This window comes from Microcebus murinus, chromosome 6 (genome assembly GCF_040939455.1).
Source record: "Microcebus murinus isolate Inina chromosome 6, M.murinus_Inina_mat1.0, whole genome shotgun sequence".
NCBI classification, from domain to species: domain Eukaryota; kingdom Metazoa; phylum Chordata; class Mammalia; order Primates; family Cheirogaleidae; genus Microcebus; species Microcebus murinus.
Genome location: NC_134109.1, coordinates 94,551,945 through 94,577,349, shown reverse-complemented (window position 1 = coordinate 94,577,349; position 25,405 = coordinate 94,551,945). Strand labels below are relative to the sequence as shown.

Genomic DNA, 25,405 nt, shown 5'->3' with positions numbered 1-25,405 from the left:
TAAGTCTTGGTGTATATATCCATCCACCTGTGAAACTGTCAACACAGTTTATAGTGAATCCATCCTCCTCGTGCCTATTTATAATCTCTCTCGTCTCCCCCTCCACCTCACCTCCACATTCCCAGGCCCTGATCTACTTTCTGGGACTGTAGATTATTTGCATTTACTAGAATTTTTCATAAATGTAAACATAGAGTATACACTTTTGTCTGGCTATTTTTACTCATCACAATTATTTTAAGATCCATTTGTGTTGTTACGTATATCAATAATTCATTCCTTTTTATTGCTGAGTAGTATTACATTTATGGATATATAGGTTAAGTATCCCTAATCTGAAAATCTGAAATCCAGAATGCTCCAAAATCTGAAACCTTTTGTGTGCCAACATGACATGCAAAGGTAATGCTTATTGAAACATTTCAGATTTGGGGTTTCCAGATTAAGGATGCTCAACAAGTAATTATAATGCACATATTCTAAAATTTTTTTAAAAATCCAAAATCTGAAACACTTATGGTCCCATGGTCCTAAGCATTTTCAATAAGGGATATTCAACTTTTATCACCATTTGTTTATTCATTCAGCTGTTGATGAACATTTGAGTTGTTTTCAGTTGATACTAATACAAATAAAAGTCTTCGTGAACATTTGTGTACAAATCTTTGTATAGCCATATAAGTTCTTTTCTCTTGAGTAAATACCTAAGAATGGAATGACTGCATCATATGGTATGTTAAGAGACTGATGATTGAAAGTCATTGTACCATCTTAACATTCCTACCAGCAATGCAGGAGTGTAATTATTCCACATCTTTGCCAACACTTAGTATGGTCAGTCTTTTAATTTTAGCCATTCAGTTAGGTGCATAGTGTTATTTCTGTGTGGTTTTAACTTCCGGTTCTCTACAGTTGACCATCTTTTCATTTGTGTATTTGCCACTGTACATCTTCTTTGGTGAAGTATCTTTAAATCTTTGCCCACTTTTGAGAGGGAGTTGTTTGCTTTCTTATTGTTGAATTTTAAAAGTTCTTTGTATATTCTGGATACAAGTCCTTTGTGCTTTGCAAATATTTTCTCCCAGTCTGTGGCTTTTCATTCTCTTAACAGTGTCTTTTGAAGAGCAGAAGTTCGTAATTTTTGTGATGTTAGTTTATCAATATTTTTCTTTTATGAATCAGGCCTTTGGTGTTATGGCTAAGAAATCTTTGCCTAACTTAAGATCACAAAGTCTTTCTCCTGTGCTTTCTAGATATTTTCTAGTTTTGTATTTTTTACATTTATGCCTATGACCTATCTTGAGTCAATTTTTGTGTAGGAATGTAAGGATACAAGGGGTGTGTGTATATACAAACACACACACACATACATATATGGACAACAATAGTTCTAGCACTATTTCTTGAAAAGACTATCCTATCTCCATTGAATCACCTTTGTGATGCTTACCTTGTTCAGGTGTCAGTTTTCCATATTTGTGTGGATCTATTTCTAGACTGTTTTGTTTCATTGATCTGGTTCTTTACCAGTTCCACACTATTTTGATTACTGTAGTTTCAAAATAATGGGAAGTTCTTTATCTTCACAGGAAAAACATTAACAACTATATATGTAATCTTCAAAGGTGGAGCTATTCAGTGGAGAACAGAGAGAGAGAGAGAGAGAGAGAGAGAGAGAGAGAGAGAGAGAGAGAGAGAGAGAGAGAGAGAGAGAGAAAAGATTGGGAAAGAGAATGGAGTGTAAGGTAGCCTGTGGAGTGTTTTGCTGTTAGGAATACTCACAACAGTTAGGTAGTTTATTGCAGCATGCATAGAGCAAGTTTCTCCTAAATTTTTCTGCCAGAGTCTACATTTGATCCTTCTCTGTAGAGAGGCTTACATTCATTTGGAGGGGAACTAATCCTGTGGCTTCTAGACTATCTCCTAGTTTCTTCTCTGGAATGACATCATTGGCAGACACTAGAGGACATGAGGGAGAAAAGCGTTTGCTTAGAGTATGAAAGCCAACTTGTAATTATCCATATTAATAGTGGTGGATGGAGGATTTTCACAGGCAAATCAAATGATCATGTAATCCCCAGACCCCTTTCAGCTTGTAGTTATTTAGTTCTTTATCCATCTATTCTTTTCTAACTTTGTAGGCTACTTGGGAAATTATGTAGATTCTTCCAGAGTGAACATGTCACTTAAAATATGGATTTGACCATGGCCGTCTCCATTAGATTACCCTAGGGAGATGGGACCTATTAGTACATCACAAAATGTCTGGAACAGTCAGTAACAAGAACCTTATTTGAGGTGGCTGCTTTCCATTTTACTTTAGCAAAAGGACTTTAGAAAGCAAACAACTTTACTCAGATTAAAGATGGGATTAATTTCTTCTTATGCAGCTAAATACATAAGCAATGCATGTAAATATTTAATAAATGAATAGGAAAGAGCTCTTATAAACACAAGTCCATAAACAATCTCAATAAAGTACAAGAAAACAGTTTGCATTTTGCTCGGTGTAGTGTTTTCTTTTTTCAGTTAGACTAACAAACCATGATTTCATCATTAGTCAACAAGATAGTAGAGGGACCATCAAAGCAAACTACAGGAGATTCCAGACTGATTCATGCCAAACAAATGTTTGTAGCTAACAGCTGTATTATCACTCATTCTAATTTACGCAGCCGGGGTTCTCCTTTCATTTCCTAAGTGAGATAAATGTCATGTTGCATGATACAAACACCATCTCTGCTGCTTGAGTAACGAATTGGGCAGCTCTCTTCTCTGTTTAGCCTCACCCTTCTTTGTAGGTAGGGGAAGTTGCCTGCTCCAGTTTTAGCTATTTTTTAAAATAGCTAATAGGCCTTTTTCTAAGGTTGTGTGAGTCTACTAGTGAAACATTCAGCATTTAATAAAAAATACCATTTTGATGTGACAAAACCTTTGGATGTGCAGGTTTTAAACTATTACCTTTCTTCCCTTTCAAAAAAATTCTTAAATCAAACTTGAGTACTGAAGAATAAGAGAAAATATGCTATAGTCTTCGCCTGCTGGATGAGATTTCATGATTTATTCTTTATGCTAAATCAAAGCTTCTACAGTAGGTATCTCTCCTGAGGGTGCAAGTTGAGTATGCACAGGTCTTAAGGCATCTGTCCTTTTTGGTCATCAAGTTCTTCGGACATACAATACCTTTGACTTGAACACTCCATGCTTCTTCCTATCAAAGCAGACCACAAAAATCTAAATCTTAATTTTTAGAATTTATCGGAAATAGAAATGGAGAGTCTTCTGTAACAAAAGGATAGCTAACTATACAGGGCAATTGATCTAGAATACATTAATGGTAGATAGTGTGTTCACCTGTCAGAATGCTACTCACAGAGAGGGGACCTAGTCCCCAGAAGGTCTAGAGAAGAGGAGGGCCACAAAGGGAAGCTGTGGTAGAGGGAAAAGAGCCCAGGGCATTCTGGGTCCAGTATGGCTCTGCCACTCAGCAGGAGCCTATTAGCAAGATGTATCTTGACCTCTCTGAGTCTTTTCTTCCCAGTTATAAAATGGGATAATAATTCTTGCCACCCAGGATTGTCACGAACATTAAATGAAATAATGTTTGTGACAACAAGTAGCACAGAATAGCTGCTCAGTCAACAATAACATCAAACAGTTACGTGCATAGAACCAGCAATAAAAGGTTAAAGAGACAAGTATGAGAAAATGCCTTTAAAGATTTTTCATACTGTGGTTTTTAACCTTAGCAGCACATTGGAATGTTCTTGGGAACTTTTGAAAAATACTCATGCCTCTGTGTTCTCCTCCAAACTAAGATGATCAGAATCTCTAGAGATAGAGCTCAGACATAGAAGAAGCTCTTAAGTGCCCAGGGAATTCCGGTGTGCAGTGTTAAAACCATAGAGCCAGCCATCCCTGCACTAGAGATGAGGGAATTAAAGCCAAAGACAAGTAAGAGGGAAGCTCAAGCTCCTCCTGCTACTTGTGGCTCAGCTGAACCTTGGGCATAGGCGTCATGTGTTCTTTCACCTGTTTCCCTAAGACCTGGTGTTCTCTGATTTTCAGAAATATCAAGAGCAGCTGTCATGTTCTGGCTCATTGACTCAATAAATGTTACTGAAAATCTTCTGTGTGTACATACACAGATGAAAAAATTAATCAAGTAGAGTCCCTCCACTGACAAATTCAGTCCAGTGGGGAAGATGGCTATTAAACAAGCACAGTGCTAGAGTTATATACAAAGCACTGTGGGATCAGAGAAGGAAAGCCAAACCCTGCGGGGAGGTTGGGGAGGGGAAGCTAGCTTCTCAGAGGAGGTGGCAGAGAGTTAGGTCTGGAAAAATGAGTTTTATCAAGGAAGCAAGGGGAGGAAGGCATTGCAAACAGATGAAACAGCTTGTACAAAGACAACTGAGGCATGTTCCAGGAAGGACAAGTGGTTTTACGGGTTTTCCGTGGCTGGAGTGGTGGGTGTGTGGTAGGGGAACTGTAGGGAAGAAGGCTGGAAACAAAGTTAGTGGTTTTATTGGTTTTCATAATCTGAATTTCACATATAAAAGTTTTGAAATTGCATTACCACTTAAAAGAACTGCTTAGGTGCCTTGGTCCTGTTAATTTCTGGTGGAAATCTGAACAGATTCGCTTGGCTTATTTCTGAGTATTTCAGAAAGACAAAAATTACCCAATTTACATATTTTTGGCATTTCTATTTCCATCCTATTGGAACCAGAAAGCACAACAATGAAAATTAAGAAAGGAGAGGAGGGAAGAAGCGTAGAGTAAATCTGTTTGGGATTTAGGAAATGAAAGGATATGGCAGAAAGCAGGCATCTTTGGCCAATCTGCTGAGATCTCTATTAGAGATTTTTCTATTTTAAAAATGGTATCACACCTCTGAGAAGAAATCCACCCTCATGTGTAATGAAATACCTTGGAGAAGGAGCCCACCCTAATAATGAGTAATTAAGTAATTAATAAAAAGAAAAAATTTACTCAACTTTAGAAACTCTGTTCAGAGAGCAACCGCCTTGAATAAAGAGGGCCTGAAAAGCCTTTTGTGTTCTTTTTTGTCTGTATAACAAATTATTTTCCTTGCAAAGCCCCAAATTGCATTCCCCTATGCTGCTGCATTGCCGTGAACATGATTCTGGTACATTGTGGCTCTTCCAGGGATACTCCTGATATCAATCTTGAAGCCTATTCAAACAAGAATGGGAGTCAGAGTGGATCTGTGCCAACATTCCTGCTGAGAATTAGCCCAGTTTCGTTATGTGTGGGGGATCCCCCGGTTTACTGCCCTTGCCTGCTTGGGGTACGCAGATAGAGCTGAGAGGCTCTGCAGGGAGTGTAGAGTTAGGAAACTCCATGATAGGCACTATCGCTTACTCTTTCGTAATGAGCTCTGTGCAGGGAAACCGAAAAAAGATCAGGTTTTTCTATCATTCAGTGCAGCTGTGGTGCTCTTGGGACAAGCTACTTCTGCTCCATAAGGCAAAAAAAAAAAAAAAAAAACCAGCAGAATTGCAGGCAGACTCACAGACGAGCAGGGTCCCCAGGAGTCCTATCTGTCTTTTTTAACTCCTCCAATTAACTGGAGTGCTAAGGGACAGATCTGCTGCTTGGCCTGTGCCTTCATTCCGCAGATGAAGAAACTGAGACCCGGGGGAGGCGAAGTGGCTTTCCCAAACTGAAGGTCCCTTAGCAGCCACATCAGAGTTTGTAGTACCATGTTTGCTGACTTCTGTGGGGCAAATTGTAGTCCCTAAACCTAAATATGGTTATAATTAGCCAGCTTTCAGCAATGGGGCAGGAGGTATAAGATGAGTACATTGTGAAGTCTTTTCTGATTGGAAAAAAAGACAATGAACTTAAAATTTGATCTCTGTGCCTTTGTCTTAATCTACATTCACATCATATACAGGATTTAGTTTCTCAAGCTGTATGTTTATCTGTTTTATCTTACACATTGCCTGTTTTATCAGAATAGGGCGTGGTTTCATGAAGTCTGTCCCTGTCAGATTGACTTTTAACTACACAGAAGACCTGTGTGTGCACCCTCACAGCCTCCTTTATCCTGCCATGTACTCCCACCTTCTGGTCCTGTAGGAATGGGTTAAAGATGACTGTCCAGCACATGTCCCTAAGGAACCGTACTCACACTTTTCCATTTAAGAAGGGTTAGTCAATCCCAGGCCTGTGTTTTGTATGTGTAATTTATTCTCTTTTAAACTTTCTAATCCCATAGACTTTGACCTTGGAAACCTATGCATGAGATTTGTCTGAGTATTATTTTAGCTTTGCTTTTATAGGGCCCACCATGTTTTGTAAGCAGACATGGAGCCGGTTCTCACCAAACTCCCTGTTTTTCAACACAGTACTTTTTCCTATTAAGAATCCCCTGCTTTAGAGTTGCATCTGTTCTTTCTATCGCCTCCATCCCTCACATGACAATGGTAATGAGGAGTACTTCCCTTTGGGGTCAGTTAACCTCGCCTCACTCACAGGGAGAATTCATGAGTAGTAATACATTTTTCAAAGAGAGTTTGACCTGGAAACTGCATCATGGGAAGGTATATAATGCTTCTCCTATAAGTAATGAAAGTTGTTCCATCCTAGCCCAGTTCCACGGGTAAAGACCAGAATGGTCTGACTGTGAGTTATAACAAAGCACTGCAGGATTGTAATGTAATCTATTCAGATCTAAAATTAGACCCAGATTTTTTTCTGAGTGTTCTGTGAAGCCACATTTATTGAGCACCTGCTAAGTTTACATGGGAGTCCTTTGAGCCTTGAGTTCTTTGTTGGTAAGGGATTATGCCCAACAGTGCACCTGGCACACAGCAGGAGAACTGTGGATGCTGTGTGCTGAATGAAGGAGGTTGGCGAAAATGGGTGTTTCAGGAGTGTCCTGTCCTGAGGCCACTCCAGATGGAAGTGGTTCTCCCATGGCCTGACACATCCAGTTCTTTCTGGAGGCTGGGCTGCAACTTGACCTCCTTCCAAAGATGGAGAGGAAAGGCATTATTCATCTGAGATTTGCCTGGTGGTGTTTAGCACAAATTCGGTTTCTAAGGAAAGGCTGGCAAAGCATTGACGCAGGAAGAATTATTCTTAGGTATTCTTCTCTGATGATCGTAGACTGAGCAAGACTTTTACTTTTGTATAGTTACTGTAGCCATGAAAATAATCACTGGCCGACCTTCCTAGAGGCAGAAAATATCAACCCTAGAATGGTCTGATGAATGTCAGGGCGTGGGGCTAACAGAATGCAATGCCAGCTGGGCCGGCGTTCTCCTTACCAGCCCGGGTATTTATCCAGCATCTTGCTCCATGTAAAACCCACGATTTCTCCTTGCTTTTGCTTGTGTCTTAAATGTAAATCTGAAGGCAGAATGTTTTGTAACTGATGATTTGTGAATATTATTTGTGTCTATAAGAGGTAATACTCCTACTCACTTTGAAATCATTTCGGAGTACAGGGATAAGATTTTGGTGATATGTGGCACACGTCAGGTGACCGGTAAATGTAGATAGGGGAGCAGGAAGGACAGAATGCTAGGAGGAAGGAGAGGGAATGATCCCAGACTTGGGCCCTGGAGTCAGCCCGCCCTAACCTGTCATTAACCAGCTGGGTGACTTGGTAACATCCATCAACTCCTGACTCTTAAATTTGCTCATCTCTGAAATGAGATAAAACCTACTTCATAGGGTTTTTGAGAGGCCTAAATGACTTAATGCATATAAATATCTGACATAGACTACTCAGTAGATGCTAGTTTTTTAAAATGTAATAAATAATATGTTCATGAATTCCAGGGATTGTCTTCTTTGAGAAGGCACTTACCTGTTTATCTTCCTGGACTTTAACAATGAGCCCATGTTAATTCATTTGGATACCCTCCCAAAGCAGAGTGAGTCAGGCACATCAAAATTCTTCAGAAAAGCAGGCAGCCCCGGATATCAGCAGTGTTCTCAGGCACTCCCTCTGGGTGCTGGCGTGAAGTCAAGGTGTTGCTCTTTTCTAAATGGCCCTTCACTGTGAGTTTTCCCCTCTCCCTAGGGTCTCAGGCTCCAGTCACAATTTTCACCTGATGCTGTTCTCTTGCCTAGAGCAGAAGGCCAGATTCTTTTTTCCCTTGTGTCCTCGTATTCTCTTCTTGGAGAGAGAACATGTTAGCCTGAGAACTGGCCCTTACTGAGCCCAGGTCTTCCTGAGGAGTTTACCTGGAGGTAGAAGAAATACAAGCTGGCAAGCGCAGGGCAGGGGCAATCTGGCTGGTGGGCCCAAGTCTGCCCCTCCATCTTTAGAGACAGCTATTAGCATTTCCTAACACCTTGGTAAGTAACATTTTCTGCAAATCCAGAAACTTTAATTCTCCCTCTTTTAAAGACATCACTTTTTCCTCCCACGATTGGGTTTCCTTAGAATGAGGGTAAATTTTCTAAAAGTTTTACAGTGAGGCAAAGTTAGAATGAAAACACAAAAGCACTTAATCCAGCTATTGAGTAATATTGGAGAAGGTGGGGGTGGGGGAGCAATCAGAGCATTTCCCCTGTGTTTTTCTGAAGCAGTTAATAGCATAGGCAGTTTTGGAGACCTGGAGGAGACCAGCTTTGGAAGGTCTAGCTGTCCTCTGCACACCATCCTTTTCTCTCCATTGAACATGGAAGGCAAAGGGGCCCTGGCTTCTCACACTTGCTCGTGGTTAGCATGTCTGGGTACTTACCATGTGCCAGGCTGAGTTCCAAGTGCCATGTATGGTAAATCACTCAATCCTCAGGACAGCTAAATTCTGAGGTAAATACCACTTTATTCCCATTTACAGAGGAAGGAACCAAGGCTCAGAGACATGAAATAAATTTCCCAAGGTCAAACAGTTGGTAAGAACAGTAAAAAATCCAGGCAGTCTGGCTCCAGAACCTTTTCCTTAGCGACGACTGTTCGCTTCCTAAGAAGTTATTAGTTCTACTGGAGGATCACAACAAAGGGCTGAAGTAGTCAAAAGTAAATTTAGCATTTCTTTTCTCCAGGCTTTTAAAATATTTAATTTTCAGTAGAATTCCAGGCACGAGTAGCGTTTTTCATCTCAGTAAGACCAAATTGCCAATATGAGCTATTTGGCGGCTCAGCGTTCTCCACAGAGTCCCCTCTGCTCTGCAGTAGGTAGCACCCTGTGGGTGGGTTGGGTTGAGGTGGAGCTTGGCTTGCAGGGTGGGTGTTAGAGATGGCAGCTGAAGGGGAGTGGGCACAAAGGGAAGTGGAACTGCTGTGCAGGCCTGACACAGCGTTGGCTCAACACTCAGGGCCTGGTGGAGCAAATATGGTCTCTCGGAGCTGTCTTGTGGTGGGCTGACAGGGCAGAACCTCCACACCCTGGCCACCATCGGTAGGTGGGTATCGCACTGGATAAGGGAGCTGAGGCAGACCCTGAAGGGGCTGACAGCACTCCCACTGCTGAGGCAGTGAGCTCTCCCCCGGGCACGGGCTCTCGGTGGTGCATCCCGTCTCCATTGGACACTGTCAGTTTCATCACAAGTGTCACTCTACTCATTGGCAAATGCTTTCTCCTAACTCAGTCTCTTGTTTGCTTGGGTTCAAGATAAAAGGCATTTACGATATTGCACAAATAGAGACAGAGCCTCAACTATCTGGAATCCTTTTGCTATAGCCCTGAGTAGAGGCAAAGTTATAATATCAGTAGTCTCTTTGGACCATGTGATGAAAATCATACCTGGAATTTTTGGAGATACACGAACAATTTGTTTTTACTCGTCGCATCTTTCAAGTGGAGCCAATTCAGTTGACTTTTTTTCTGGAGGCCAGAGTCCAAAGCTAAAGGCCGCAGTACAGTGATGGAAATCTCTGGTTACATTTTGCTTGCCAGCTGTCTTGAGAGAAATCTTTACATGTTTAAGATTCCAGTTTTAACTCTATTTTCTTTGCTTGTTCCATCATGAACCTAGAGCAGTCCTCCAGTTCACTTCAGCATGGACATTAAACTGCACACCACTAACATATATCTTGTCCACCCACGTTGACCACAGAGCTGTACCAGTGGCGTAGTTTGCCTTTTAGGATCAGTTACTGCTCAGCCCAGTGTTGCCCAGTGCCCGCTTTGGCCACTGGCTGTCTCACTACAGGGTGTGCAGAACCTCCCTCTACTTCATTTCTTTCAGGTTGGAAAACTTATCCAAGAAGCAGCTGGAAGAAGTAATTTGAAGAGAGTAACTCTGGAACTTGGAGGGAAAAGTCCTAATATTATTTTTGCTGATGCTGACTGTAAGTCAACCACAGCTCTCACACGCGTCCCGGCACACTCCCCTTGGTGCTCTCTTTTGTATCTCCACTTCTGATAGGACACTAAGAAAAAGGTCTTGGAAACAGAGGACAATCACAGTCCCCTTCTGAGGAGAAAATTTAATGTTGGGGAGAGAGCACTTACCAGTTAACAACGGAACAGAGTTTGTCTTCTAGACCTTGACGAGCCATTTTTACTGTGATGTAGAACAGGGTAGAAGAAGTGAAGACTTGGTCAGTGGTGTAGTGGTATAGGATGAAGTTGAAAGAGCAATGGTCTAAGCCCCCCAGTAGTTTCTCTGCCTCGATTGAGGAAATCTAAAACTTCTCACCCATGCTTGGTGGCTGGTAGGTGAATTATTAAAAATAAATTCTACTTCACTAGCCCTGCCTGCATTCTTTCTAACCTACAACCCCTTCTCTGTTTAGTCATCCCAGCCCCTGCCTGCTGCACCCGTGACTTTCAGTTAGGATGACAGCACACTCGGGTCAGTTCAGCATGAATAGCCCTAATCTGAGGTGACTGCACCTTGCCAGTAAGACTTTACAAAAGGTAGAGCAGTGACCTAAGGAACTCCGTGTCTCCAGGGAGCGTGCCACCTACGCCATTCTGCACAGATTTGATCTTTCTGTTTTGAAAAGCTCTCCTGGGAAGGAAATTTCAAAATCTCCTTCAGTGATTCTTTTTTTTTTTTTTTTCCTCCTTCACATTTTGCCAGGTAAAGCTGCTTCCCCAATTTCACCATTTCATCCCTGGAGAGATCAGAAAACAGGAAGCAGGTTGCTTGAATTTCAGCCCCAGCTTGGAATTTCCAGAGTTCAGCTTGAGCTTTCTACTAGTTTGTAAAGGACATGAGAATTCTTACACTGATCCTTGTGGGGACTAGGCACTCCACTGGCTTGACTATCCATCCAGTCTGTCAGTGAGTCAGCAGCTAGCACACCAGCTTTGCCAATACTATAATATCTTGCAGTGTAAGATATAAGAAATGAAATGGAAAGTTATCATATGCTATTATGTAATTCCATGTCAATATGGAGGGACTTTTTAGTGTCTTAAAAGAAAAGTCATTGCTGTCACAGTTTACTCACCAAAATACTAAACATGCAGTCACAAGGTCCTTTAGATTAGGGGTTGTCAGTTGGCCAAATGCAGAGTATAGACATGTTTGCTTGTTTAAACATTACATTGTGTCTATAAAACAAAAGCTGCACATTAAAGATACTGATTTCTGGTTTTTCTTAATATCAGGAAGCTCTGGCAACTCTGGGCCAGATATATTTACGTGCAGCACCAATAAAATGTAGGGGCTTCCCTGCTTAGTCTCTCTGTGATGTCGTCTTACCGCCTGGCAGACTCATACTTTACCTTATCTGCCTAGTGCTTTTGCATATTGGGGTCTGAGACTCCTGTTACAGATGATGTAGTCCATGCCTTCTGTTTACAGAATCAGAAAGAGACTCAAAGAAGTCAAGTTGTTCTAAGTTCATATAGCAAATAATGTCAGGGGCTAGTTAGAACTAGAACTAAGTTGCATTCCCAGCCCAGTGCCATTCGCTGTTGTGCTCTATGGTGAGCACGATGTCATGCCTGGGGCTGTGGAGAGGGGAGGGAGGTGGCTCCACAGACAGCCCCACTGGGCCAGGTGGTGTTGAGAGCATGGCTGTTTCCTCTTGCAGTGGACTACGCCGTGGAGCAGGCTCACCAGGGTGTGTTCTTCAACCAAGGCCAGTGCTGCACCGCGGGGTCGCGCATCTTCGTGGAGGAGTCCATCTACGAGGAGTTTGTGAGAAGAAGCGTGGAACGGGCCAAGAGGCGCATAGTGGGGAGTCCCTTTGACCCCACCACTGAGCAGGGTCCCCAGGTAAAGAAGTCATAAACATTCCCTTTGTTCACTTAATCCCTGACCTGCACAGAAATGGATGCTCGCGTGGGACCCAACAAAGCAACATCCTCCTTTTGCTGCTGCCTCCTTACTCTTCCCTGTCTTCATAGCTGGAGATGTAGCCAGGGAAGGGTTGCTTATTTCTTATGCTTCTCTTTCCCTTTCTAAAGTTCATCTCTGTAACACTGTGGGATTAGGGTTGCTTTACAGATAATGTAAACTTTGGGGGTAAGCTGGTCTCGCAGCTCTAAAGAAAGCCCTGGGCATAACCGGATGGAATCTTGACGCAGAACCCAATCCCAGTCCTTCTAACCACCGAACTTCCGGTCATCCCTACAGATGCCACAGGCAAGGAGGGCGGTATGTCTCCTCCCCAGAGCCATTTATCCTTTCACCAGCTGTCAAGGGTTCTCTCCGCCAACCTGACCTAGCCTGAACAGACGGCTGTGGCTATAAGCGTGTATAAATACAGGGCTGGCTGACGTTCCTCCTGCGGCGTGGTTGTCTCTTACTCTGAATGCGTCCGTACCGTGGTGGGGTGGGGAGGACCACAGAGGTCTCTCCCAAGTGGCCAGACTGCCCTCTCTGTCCCTGCACGTTCACCATAATCATCAAGGAGTATTTCCAAATGCAATTCTAGCTTTAATCTGTAGAAAGGGCCTGAGAATTTTTAAAGAGATATCTGGACCAGCCCCCATCTGGGTCACTAGAGCATGGGTTTTCCTGGTGAGGGACAACATCTCCTTAGTTTGAAGACCATTAGAGAGAAGATTGATACTCTAGCTGAGCAAAGCAGACTTGAGTGAATGTGGGCTTTTGTGTTATTTACCAGAATGATAACTGTATCAGCGTTTTTGGGAGAAAAGCTGACCTCATATTTTGGATCAGGGAGCTAGTCCTTACACTTAATTCTTTCCTCTAAAGTTCCCTTTAAAGGATTCCCTTAAAAATAAACCCCAGTAGAATTTCATACATAGCACTATCTGAAAAGTTTGTGTGTTAATTTGTCTATTGTTTTTATCTTTTAATGTCAGTGCAACTTGCTAAATTATTTATTTGATTATAGAAGTGAATTTTTTCTCATATAAATAATGAATAATAAATTAGCTAGTATCTCCATCATTTTGAAACATTTTTTAATCTTCATCTGGTATTTCTGATTAGGCAGTATCATCAGAGCAGTACATTTATTGGAATCCTCAATATATTTATTAGGTTCAACCATATGACATTGCTATTTTTATAGGGCAAAAATTGGTAATTAACATTTCATAAGATTTGACAGGGTATAGTAAAACTTTGAAAGAAATCATAAATGAAAGATTCTTGAGAACATGCACATTTTCATTTTCATAGAGGGTTATCCTTGTAATCATTAGGTCCTCTCTTCTGTAGATCGACAAGAAACAGTACAACAAGATCCTGGAGCTCATCCAGAGTGGTGTGGCCGAAGGTGCCAAACTGGAGTGCGGAGGCAAAGGACTGGGCCGAAAGGGGTTTTTTATTGAGCCCACCGTGTTTTCCAACGTCACTGACGATATGCGCATTGCCAAGGAGGAGGTATCAAATAAGTGGTGTTCTTACAAAAGCCGCATCTTTCTTGGGATGGTTTTCCAGAGCATTTCTGGTAGATGATATTAGAACTTTAGCTCTTTATATTTTATATACATTCACTTTGCTATAGCAAGAAACATGGCTATGAAAATCCCAGCTTTAAGAAAAAAATTAAAGCAAAAGGCCAGGAGCTAGATAGAGGCCAGGTGACATGCCGTGTGATTGTGGTTATTGTTTGCCAACAGAACAATCAGAATAGCCAATCATTGGCCTCAGAAATACGCTTGCAACAGTTCAGCTCCTCGAAATGTGGTTCACTGGGCTGTTAACCAGGAAAGAGAAGACATTCAAATGTCTCCATGTGTCTGAAGGAGACGAGCCAGGAGCAAGTCAGCCAGTAGTCCAGAGCAGTCAGCCCTGGAGCAGGGTTTGGGGGACAGCAGAGGATGCCACTTTCTCTTCTGTACCTACAAACACACCCCTCGTACACGTAGTGGAATCAGGTGACGCCAAGGAGGCTGGGTGAGTGGGGATAGTAGACAGACTCTAAGGTTAGACTCATAATCTTATTCTGGGAAAGTCTGGGATATTTTACAGTTTTTTGCTGCTAAACTTAAATGTCATTTAAATAATCAAAGCAGAGTAAACTTGCTTTGAAATATAGACAGCAAGTAAAAGAAAGGTAAGGCAACCATGTTGAGTCAAACTATTTTGTTGCAGATCTTTGGCCCTGTTCAGGAAATTCTGAGGTTTAAAACTATGGATGAAGTGATCGAAAGAGCCAATAACTCAGACTTTGGACTTGTAGCAGCCGTCTTTACTAATGACATCAACAAGGCCCTCACAGTATCTTCTGCAATGCAAGCTGGGACTGTTTGGTAAGATCCGAGTCAGTTTGGTTGTCCTGGCCATAATGAATTCCACTGGTGGTATAGGAGCTGGGGTGAAATAAACAAATATCCCCTGGAAGGATGGGGAAGACCAAATGTAACCAGACTTCACCTGAAAAAGGGGTACACTCCTTGCTGGCTAAATCAGGAAATCAAATAAATTTTAAATTACACATTTTTAATCTGGCAAAAAGAAATTAAAAACTAAAACTTTCAAAAGAAATATCATATTGGTTGGTTCTTTCTGTGCAAGCAGAATTTACACTAATTCATAGTCTATGTTTTCTTCTTTCAGGATCAATTGTTACAATGCCTTAAATGCCCAGAGCCCCTTTGGGGGATTCAAGATGTCTGGAAATGGGAGAGAAATGTAAGTGTCAAAGTTGCTGATGCCTGCAGAGAAATAGAGATTGCAAATATCAGCACAGAGGAGTGCTTTCAAAATAATGTGATTCTTTTATGTTCATCCTTTCACTAAAATAACATTTTGTTGAGCATATACTACTATAAGCTAAGTATTACATGTTAGAAAGATGAATAAGACACAATTCCCTTAAGTAAGAACAGAGAAAAATTAACGTACCACTAAGTCCACATAATAAGGGCTATTTAGAAGTATATCAAACATCTTGTAAGTACAGAGGGAAAATCAATTAATTTTGCTTGGTGGGGTCAAAGAAGACTTAACATAGAAAATAACATTTCAGTTTTTTTAGGAGTTGGAATTCTAGGCTAAGTGAATAGCAGAAACAAAGGCATGAATGCACAAGTATAGAATACTCAGGGATCAGAATGAAGTTTGGTGTACTTAACATGAAGGTCACCAAATGCCAGCACTAGGGCAAAGTCTGACCTGCAGAAATGTTTTGTTTTGCTTTCACAATGTTTGAAAATTTCTAACTGATGTTCAAAAATGAGGAGGCTATACATAAGGTCTTGATTTCTTGCTTATTTTCATTCCCTATAACAAAATTGCTGGAGCTGTGAGCTCTGCAACTTGCCATATTCCCCACTATTGCTGCTGCTTTGGGGACTGAACATTGGTTGCCACTGATTTTATATCCACTAAGTTTACTCACTTATGTCCCTGCTCTTCCCCTATGGGTTCTTTGACTTGGGGACTGCAGATTAGGACATAGGATCAATGGAGGGAACTTACTGAATATACAAATGGAAAGGTTGGTTTAAACCACATTTCTGGCGCTTTAAAGAAAATTATGTGGGAACAGGAGATAATAGTTTTTAAGGCCAAGATTTTTGACATATAGAAGATGTCTTGGCAGAGACTAGAAGATCAATAGATTTTATAATAATAAGGATTTTGCGATAACAAAAGTAGGTATTGTCTTTAGTCCATTTGGGCTGCTATAAAAATATCTTGTATTTTTAGGTAATTAAATAATTACCTAATTAATATAGGAAATTTACAAACAGAAATTGCTCACAGTTCTGGAGGCTGAGAAGTCCAGGATCAAGGTACCAGCAGATTTGGTGTCTGATGAGAGCCCATTCCTCACAGGTGGTACCTTCCTTGTCCTCACATGGTAAAGGGGGCAAAGGAGCTCACTCAAGCCTCATATAAGGGCATTAATCCCATTCATGAGGGTGGACCCCTCATGACTTAACACTTCCCAAAGGCCCCACCTCTCAATACTATCACATTGGGTATTCTGTTCCAACATAGGAATTTGGAGTTCACAGACATGCAGAACATAGCAGGTCTCATCAGTTATTGCTTGCTGTTTATCTGGCTTTATGCTAACTACTTTTCTAACATTGTCTCATCTGCTTTTCAGAGTGATTCTATGGGCTAGGTACACGTTTCTTTACAGATGGCCCGCATGAGAAACTAAGGGTTAGATTGGTCAAGTAGCTTGCCCAAGTCACACAGCTAGTAAGTGGCAGATCAGAGATTTGAATGTCGGTCTCAGTGGCTCCAGATGCACTTAAGTTGCATTATGTGCAGCCAAGGAAGCATGGGGGCCAGGCGCAAGAACTCTTCTGATCAGGAACAAGACCAGAGCTTGACAGAATCCTCCTGAGATGCCAAGGATCTGAAAAATAGGACTGTAGCAGAAGTAAACTAGATTTAAGAGGAATTTTACTTGCAAACTTTGGTAAAACTTGATATTTTGAATGACATTAGGAGGATGAATGGTAGTCAGGGTGTTTCTAAGCTGAATGTGCCCCCATCCAGAACAAAAAAAAACCACTTTCCCTCATTTTGAAGGGAGCTGATCCATATTTTCCAAATCCTGTGATTCACAAGAGGAAACTTGTTCCATGCCCATTTCCTCTGCCATTACTGAAACATATTTTTTGAGCAAGTACTTAATTTACAAATCAATCTACTAACAGGTATTGAACATGAACTACGTACAAAGCACTGTGCTTGGTCTGTGGGGGAAGATGCAGGTCATTAAGGCATTTGAAATGTTTTTGGATAAATGAATATAAAACATTAAAAGAATCAGAAGAAAGAAAAGACTAAAAATGATAGAGGAGATCAGGGAAAGGGGACATCACTGTGAGCTGGAGAAGTCTGGGAAACCTTTAGATATGATCTGGTACAGAGATTTAAATTGGCCTTTCAAGGAGAGGAACACATGAGTTGATGGAGAAAGGGGAAGATGTTTTCAGGGTTGATGAGCAGAGCCAGATAACAGTAGGGGAAGAGTGAATGAAGGCCTTATGGAAGAAATAAGTATAGGAAATGCAGCAAACCTAAAGACTAGAGCAGAGGATTCACATGTTTCAGATAGTTTAGCTGGTAATTTCTAGCTCCTAATCATTAAACCAAAAAGTAGGTGTAGCTTGGAGGCTAAGAGCAGTTTCTAGAATCACACTGCCCAGATTTGAATCCTGCCTGTGCTACTTACTGCCTGTGCAACCTTGGAAAAATTACTTAATCTCACTAAGCCTCACTTTCCTCATCTATAAGATGGGGATCATTATAGGACCTACCTCAGAGGGCTGCTGGGAGGATGAAGTGTTAGGATTAAGTATGCAAACATACAACAGAGTGTCTGGCAAGCCTTCAGAAAATGTTAGCTGCTATCATCATTGTCAATCAGGTAGATCGGGGGTCTCCAACCTATGGTGGAGTTGTATAATTATTTCATTATATATTACAACGTAGTAATAATAGAAATAAAGTGCACAATAAATGTAATTTGCTTGAATCAACCCAAAACCATCTCCCCCCTCCCTAGTCCATGGAAAAATTGTCTTCCATGAAAACGTTCCCTTGTGCCAAAAAGGTTGGGGACCGCTGGAATAGATGAGTGTTACATAGGCAATCCCTCTTTTTCTTAACTAACTTGTTACTTTGGAAGTGTGGCTTTACAGCCAGAACCTCTAACCGGTCTGAGTCCTGTTGGCTCAGTTATCAGTACTTCTTCCGCTTTCCTAATATCCTCATGTACTCCAGTGTCTCTTCTTCACTTGCATATGGCCTTAACTTTCTGCTTCCACTTTTCAAGATGCCTTCCACTTGTTATTTCATTTCCTGCCTCCATGCCTGTGCTCTCCTGGGCTCTGAAATGTTGGGGCAATCGCTGGCTCTGGGAATGCTGCTCGCATTGACTGTTTTGTCACAGATCATTAACAGAGTGAATCACTGGAATAAAATATACTTGTAATAAATGATGCCTGGTTGATGAAGCCTAGTCCCAGCCCAGCCCTGGTCCCTCATCGCGGACAGGCCTCCTGCCAGGATCCAGGCTGCAGACATTATCTAGACATTACTCCCATCAGAAATGTTCTCCTTGCCTAGAAAGCCCAGGAGACAGTTTGGCTGTGTCATAACCTCACATAACGGTGGCCCAGAGACTAAAGAACAATTTCGCTCTACTTGTGTTGTAGGCACTATAGTGATTTGGCCTTCCCAGTGCAGTTAAAAACAATTAGGAAATGGTAGTCTTTGATGAGACTGACTTCATCTTGTCTAAATTACATAGTTCTTTGTCTGTACTTACCCAGAAAACTTCCTTAAATGATGTGGAGTGGCAGGAAACGCTTCAAATAAAAGAACCTGCTCTATCTTGGTCCCTGAGTCTTCCACCTCATTTGATACAAGCCCAGAAACTCCACTTAACCCTCCATTTGGGAAAGTTATGTATCTCATGGCCTATAAACCCCCTACAGCTTTGGTCTCTGACACCCTGCCATCCATCTCTGAGAGGAGCAGAGAAGGGAAATAGCACTTCCAGAAACCAGCTCCAAGGAGGGCTGACCCCGCCCGTGAGGTCTCCCCGCGGAGAGCTGTGGGGAGGGCTGCCCTCTACAGGTTATCTGGTGGTCTGGCCTCTAACTCTCAGAGTCAGAGACTTGAGTTGAGCTTTTCTCGGTTCTGCCTACCCAGCTAATTCCATCCGTTTTGCTCTTCCTGTCCTTTTCCTCACTTCCTCATTTAAGCTCCCCCTGAGATGAGGGGTGGTAAAGCACAAGCCATAAAACATGCCTCAAACTGAGGAGTGGAAAGAAAGCCATGAATCTCAGCATTTTAAAAACTAATGAGACAGGCTTTGAAAATGAGAAGCGTTGTTAGATATTCTAAATGAAGGCTTCTCAGATTGTGTGTGTGTGTGTGTGCATGTGTGTGTACAGGCATGCAGAACATGCATGTGCACAGAAGGAAGTCGCCTGCAGCCTGGGTCACTGGTCGTTGAGCATGCCTATCTGGGGACCCAGTCTCAGAGATTCCGAGTTGATCTGGGCGAGGGCCCAGGGGCTGCATTTTTAACAAGCTTCTGGAACAATTCTGATGCAGGTGGTCTACAGGCCTTATTCTGAGAAAGGCTGCTGCAAGCCAGATAAAAGGGCAGGAAAATACATACCCTAAACAGAAATGCTTATTTGTTTTATGGGTAAGTCTAAGTGATTCCTAAAATGGCTGGCAGAGAGCACCCAAATCTGGCATGTTCCCTTACCTCTAAGTATGCCAGGCTTGGTTTATCCTGGGGAATATAACCTAGTCTGCTGAGAAGCAGGAATGCAGACTTCTAAATGTGTCTGTGTCCCGATGCATTGCGCAGCCGTGAAAGGGCATCAGTAATGATACGCCTGCCTTTTGTGCAGCAGCAGGGCTCTTCCTTGTTAACTGAGCAACAGGATGTGCCACAAAATGTAACTGAAGTAAATAGATTTGAGAGTAAAATCCTGGAATAAGATGGAGAAATTGCTGAAGAATTCAAACGTCAGGGCTTTTAGAGACCTTCGAGCAGTGTTTCTCAAAGTGTGAGCCAAATGACCATCCATGTCACAGTCTCCTGGGTCCCTCCCCAGATCTACTGAAACAGAAGGGGAAGGATTTCAAGAACCTACAGTTTAAGCAAGCTCTCTGGGTGATACTTATACATGCTGAGGGTCAGAAACTGCTGCCAGAGAGATGACTGGGCACCGAGAGGATGGAGGTGACTCAACTTGTATCCTTCAGCCAGAGCCAAGTTGGCGCTCCTGTCTGCTGGTCCTGGAACCAGTGTCCCTCCTCCACTCCATGCTGCCTCGGTCACTCTGCTCTGGGACCTCTCACTGCTTTTCCTTGATGCCTGGGCCCGTGGGTGTCCTTTTGATAGCAGATCTGAGTCCGTTCCTCTGTCTTGGAGCAGGCTGTGCCTGGACTGTTGTCTGGGCCCTGGGAGAGCAGCACCTCCGGTCCAGCAGGGTTTCCCATGGCATCCCACACCCAGGGCCTGGGATGCGACAGTCACACTTGAAAGCCACCGTAACCGTGAGGTTTCTGATTCTGTAGACTTCCTTACATTTCTCACAACCTAGTCAGAGATCCGAGCGGGAGGAAAGTGTGGTTCAGGGTCTGCCCCAAGTGCGTGCACAAGCCAGGAAACACGAAGGGAGTAAACCAACTTCAAACAGCAGGCACATGATGTCCGTGATGAAGAGACACATGCAGAATTGCCCAAGGACAGGAAAAAGCCTGGAGAGAGCCAGAGCCGAGCTAGTAATGAAGAGCCTCAGAGCTCGGATGGAGCTAATGAGGGAGCCATGTAATGAGTGGGGCAGTCACCGTTTATTTTTCTCATTCCTCTAAGTAAAATGACCTACACGGACAGGAGAACTTCATGCTTGTCCCAGGCTCTCCTTGGCTGCCCTGTGATGTCAACTTAGGGCCCTTCTGCTCAGAGGAGCTTCTGGCAGAGCAGCTGGAGCCTTGTGGGGGCCACAGGGATTCCTGAAAGGAACCACAATGAGTCATTTCAGCAGGTCTCGCTTGTAAAGCCCAGTTACAGTAACTCTGTACATTTTATAACGGACTATTTTAAAAGGTAGGCTTTGTTAATCCTTTCCTATTCAAATACATCCATAAGTGTTCTTTAATTTTTTCCCAGTGGAGACGGTATGGCAACAGGGGGGAACTGGGGAGAAGACCTCCCCCCTCCCTTCCACAGCCATAAGTGCCTTCTCTGTGCCTGATGCTTGGGCTGTACGCTGTGCTTGGTAGAGGCAAAACGCAAAATTAGCAGGATCCAACGGAGTGGGGAAGACAAACGGTCAGGCCCTTCCTCCCAGGGCTGAGCGCTGTGGTGGAGGCGTGGACGGGGCTCTGAGCACGGAGGGGGGCGCGGCCGCTTCTCCTGAGGCTATCAGGAAAAGCTTCACCAAGGAGTGCCCCTCCCCAAAAAAAATAATAAGTTCTGTTATTTTAAGGAAAAAGAACTAGAAGAACATGCTTGATTTTACAGTGGAGTAGCAAACAAAGGCAGGTAAGACGAGGTGAAAAGGAAAAGAGAAGAGAGGTGGACGAGAGGATCACAGCGCGCAGGCTTTGCCCCAGTGTCCAGCGTCCCTGCCCCGGGTGGTGGGGCGTGCAGAGGGCTGGGACACTCAGGCGAGCCCTCGCCCACCCTCCATCTCAGTCCTCACCACCTGCAAGCCCCTCGGAGGCAGGGGCCAGTCACTGGTTTCGCTCGCCCGAGCCCAGCACCGTGCTGCCTATAGGGCTCACTCGTACGTGGCTGCTGGCCGACTGCACAGCGATGCTTGATGCGTGACCAGGACCCTAGGGGGGAAGTGGCTAAAGGAGAAGCTGGGGGGAAACATGCTAACACTTCCCAGTTCCTTTTTAGTCAGTTACTTTTATTTCCTAAATCTTTCCCCTGACTCGGTGCGGGGTGTGGACCCGACTCATTCAGGGTTATGTGTTTACAGCGGTGCGGGTGATTTCTGCTTTTCCATGGTAGGCCATTAGATATTCGTTCCCATCTATTAAAGCTAAGGAACAAGGAGAAAGAAATCTAGAATAACAAACAGAGAAGATCCTAGCGCGGGAATCTTACCCTTTTCTTTCAGTTAATGTGGACTGGATAGATCTCTAGGCACGCAGTCTAACAGAGACATCCAGAGGGCACCCAGCGGCAGGAACAGAGTTTTAGAGGAGGAAAGCACACCACTGTGGTGAGGCCTGGTGCTGAGCCAGCGCTGCCCTGTGGGGCAAACACAGCCGAGGCGGTCAGAGACCTGGGCCTGGTGCCACTGCTGCCCGCGCTGCTCAGCCCCGGCGCACGGCCCAGGGCCGGCCGTGTGTCCACTGGTCAGGGCTAACCCCCAGGCCCAGTTCTCTCAGTAGCTGGTTGTTGTTGCCTTTCTGCCCAATACCGTGAAGACAAGCCATCCTTTATCTTTAATAACTCACGACAGCTCATGAGATGATGGTTTTTCTGCTCTTCAGAGGGAGGCTGGGCTGTCCATCCATTAGGGATCTTTATGTGAAAACCCCAGGACCTGCCGCTAGCAGGTGACACACTGCACCTTCCCGGTACTCACACTGTCGCTCAGGTGTGGCTGCCCGGGCCCCAGCATCTGACACTGCCCCTTTCTGTGTTTCAGGGGAGAATTCGGTTTGCGAGAGTACTCAGAAGTTAAGACTGTGACGGTGAAGATCCCCCAGAAGAACTCCTAAGAAGGCCGCGGAGGAGGATGAAGGCCAGCCTGCGCGTCTCCCCCTCTCTGCTTTCTCTGTAGGGCCCAGCTCTCAGGAACACAAAGTTGAGCCACAGTCCTTATTTAAAGATTGAAATGATAACACGTAGGCCGGGCAGGTTGCTCCACAGCTACAGCCAACAGCTAGGCATGGCTTCTTGGCACTCTCTAAGGGATCACCTTAACGATACCAAATAGTGGGGAACGTGGGGTAGAGGGAAGGGGAGGAGCTGTCGGGCACATCCAGTGTCTCTCTGGAGCAAGGGATGAAGGAAGGGAGCTGTGTTATTTGATGCCCTTGTCACAAAGGACTGTCCTCTTGAGAAACGGTGACCTCTCCACCGTCTTCATCTTCCTCCTTCCAGGCTCACCCTGCTCACCCACCCCTCCTTCTCTTCCAAGCAGATCTCAGCTGACTGAACTCATTTGGGGGCAGATGTTTGGGCCGGGAACAATTTTCCAAGGTTTTGCAGCCAAATTACCATTTCATGTTATCCATTTCTTCAAAGCAAAACATGAAATGGTTTTAGTTAAGAGTCAGACCACACTGAAAATGCCAGGAGCTGGTACACTACAGATGTACTCAGAAGTAGGAACTCAGGATATTCCTGACCCAAGCTGGTTTCTTAGATCCATAAGTAACATGAGTAAAATAAGATCAGGACGATGGAGCCCAGAGCTCGTCAGGTCCTCGTGTATAGTTCACAGCTTCTGAACTTGCTGTATGGCTTTGTTTTATGTTGGGGTGTGTTTAATTCCTTCTTGGTTAGTCTGGAAGAAGACAGGGGATGGGTTATTTTTCATAGATAGGTAAGTTCCCTTCCAAAGCTTGCTTAGAACCAACCAAAAAACAATTGAGAATTTGATAATGCTGGTTGCCTTGCAGAAATAATTCAGTTTCTAGTATTGGGTGGCAATTCTTGTTAAATGAATCATCTCCATAGTTGGAATCTGCAGCTTCTTCTGCGCCCCAGCGTCCTGCACCAGCAGCTGCTCCTCCCGGTGCTGTGGGCGGCACCTTGGCCTCTCCAGCCCTACTAATGTGCCCTGAGTCCACTGGCGGTAACCTTGGAAGATCTGGCCAAGCCTGGGGATGTCCTTTTCCGTTTGCAGAGCTCCAATGCGCCATGACTGCCATGCTCCACCGGGGCTCCTGTCACACCCAGCAGCTCGTCCACACCCCCTTCTTGCCCCTTGGCGGCGAGCAAGCCGCGGCCTACAGAGCGGGAGGTGCGAGGTGGCTCGTCTCCCGTCCCTCCCAACCACGCGCTCCTCTCCTGCCTTCCGGCGACGCCACCAGTTTGACGTGGGCACTGTTAGTTTCCTTTCCTTCTTCCCTCTTTCCAGCTGCCAAATCCCAGACAGTCTCTTACCTAGATGCAGATCATTTATTTAAAAGTACCAAACATAACCTAGAGTATGTGGAATATGGGCAACATATATTTAGCCTTCTGTATTTGATGATTTTTCTGCTTTCTAACCACACTGGTGTTCTATTTATAACTCTTGTCTATCCACGATGTTCTAAAGAAATCATTACTTGCTGTTACTTACAAACGACAGTGCGTTCAGCAGCCCGATGCCTTGAGCCCTGACAGATGCCGTATTTCTGAGTCCTTCCACGTGAATGCCATGCTCTTCTCCTGTAGCATGTGTCCAAGTGGACATATATCCATTAACCAACTAGTTACTTTGGACTGCAATATAGAATGTGAAAATGAAGATTTATTTCTTTTAATTTACTTAAAAAGAAACCTCTGTGCTAGCAATAAAGCATTTATATTGTGTACTCCTTGCGACTGTCTGGCTGTGTTTGTAAGTCTCTGTGTCACACTACGTGTATTGGGTCCTCCCTGCAGCAGCTGGGTGTTTCAGCTGCGTGGCTCTGTCGGGTTACTGGTATTTTTACAGAAACGCATTAAGGTAAACAAATCCTTATCCTCCGACACTATTCAAAATCTACGTGTCCATATAGTTTGGGGTGGCAAATAAGTATAGCCATGTATGAAATACATGAAATGACAAGTTTCATTCAAAACACCCTCCGTGAAAGCTGAAACATAGAGCAGTGTGTAGGGCCTGGTCTCACAGACGTGGCCTACACCCCGAGAGCTCACGTTGCCGCTGGCATTTCACAGTAGCTTTGTTTTTATTTACCAAAGTGGAATGAAGTCAAAGGCTGACAACCTGATGAAATATTTTTGCAGCTGTGAAAAGAAAGGTGTAGATGGTGACTGTACTACCAACAGGCTGGAGCTTGTTTACTCTGTCTTCGCAGAGTCGAGCTTGCAGGGAGGGGTTCCTACCCTTTAGAACTACCTATTCCCCACCCTTTCCAACCCTGTAATCTCCACCCAAGTTCTGGTCAAGTTAGACTAAAACTGAACCTGATGACTGAGCCCCAGAGTAAATCCACCTTGCAGTGAGAGATGCGTTGTGCTGGACAGGGCTTCCTTGCTCTGAGTGCTGTAATGGGCATGGGCTAAAACTCTGAAACGTGGGCTTCCTGTGATTCCGCCTCATGTTCTAAAGATTGAGCCATCAAGAAGAAAATGAGAAAGACATGGACATGGAATAATATTTAAAAGTCTTTTGGAAAGGTGCCATGGTAGCATGTATGGGTAGCAGGAATCTGAAAGAAGATAAACATAAGAAAGCATTCCCTGTGAAAGGAATAACCTACAAAAGCACAGAGCAGAGGCCCAGCCCAGCATATTTCTGTGATAGTGAGGAGATGGGCTGCAAGAGTAGGCCCTGCGGAGGGCCTTGGCCGTCAGCCAGAGGTTTTTCCAGGTAATGTGATAGAAAATTGAGAGTCACTGGTAGGTTTGGGGCTG

The 25,405-nt window shown here is 43.8% G+C and overlaps 1 protein-coding gene across 1 annotated transcript in view; it reads left to right on the top strand.

Annotated features, from left to right (window-relative positions):
- The window catches only part of ALDH1A2 (aldehyde dehydrogenase 1 family member A2), a 99,526-nt gene extending 75,169 nt beyond the window's left edge, over positions 1–24,357 (top strand). Inside the window, exons 8-13 of the mRNA XM_012783037.2 lie at positions 10,180–10,282; positions 11,981–12,165; positions 13,582–13,746; positions 14,461–14,618; positions 14,926–15,000; positions 22,476–24,357. Of these exons, the coding sequence (XP_012638491.1) occupies positions 10,180–10,282; positions 11,981–12,165; positions 13,582–13,746; positions 14,461–14,618; positions 14,926–15,000; positions 22,476–22,548 (759 nt within the window). The 3' untranslated portion in view covers positions 22,549–24,357. The remainder of the gene's footprint in view (positions 1–10,179; positions 10,283–11,980; positions 12,166–13,581; positions 13,747–14,460; positions 14,619–14,925; positions 15,001–22,475) is intronic.
- The last annotated feature ends 1,048 nt before the right edge of the window (positions 24,358–25,405 follow it).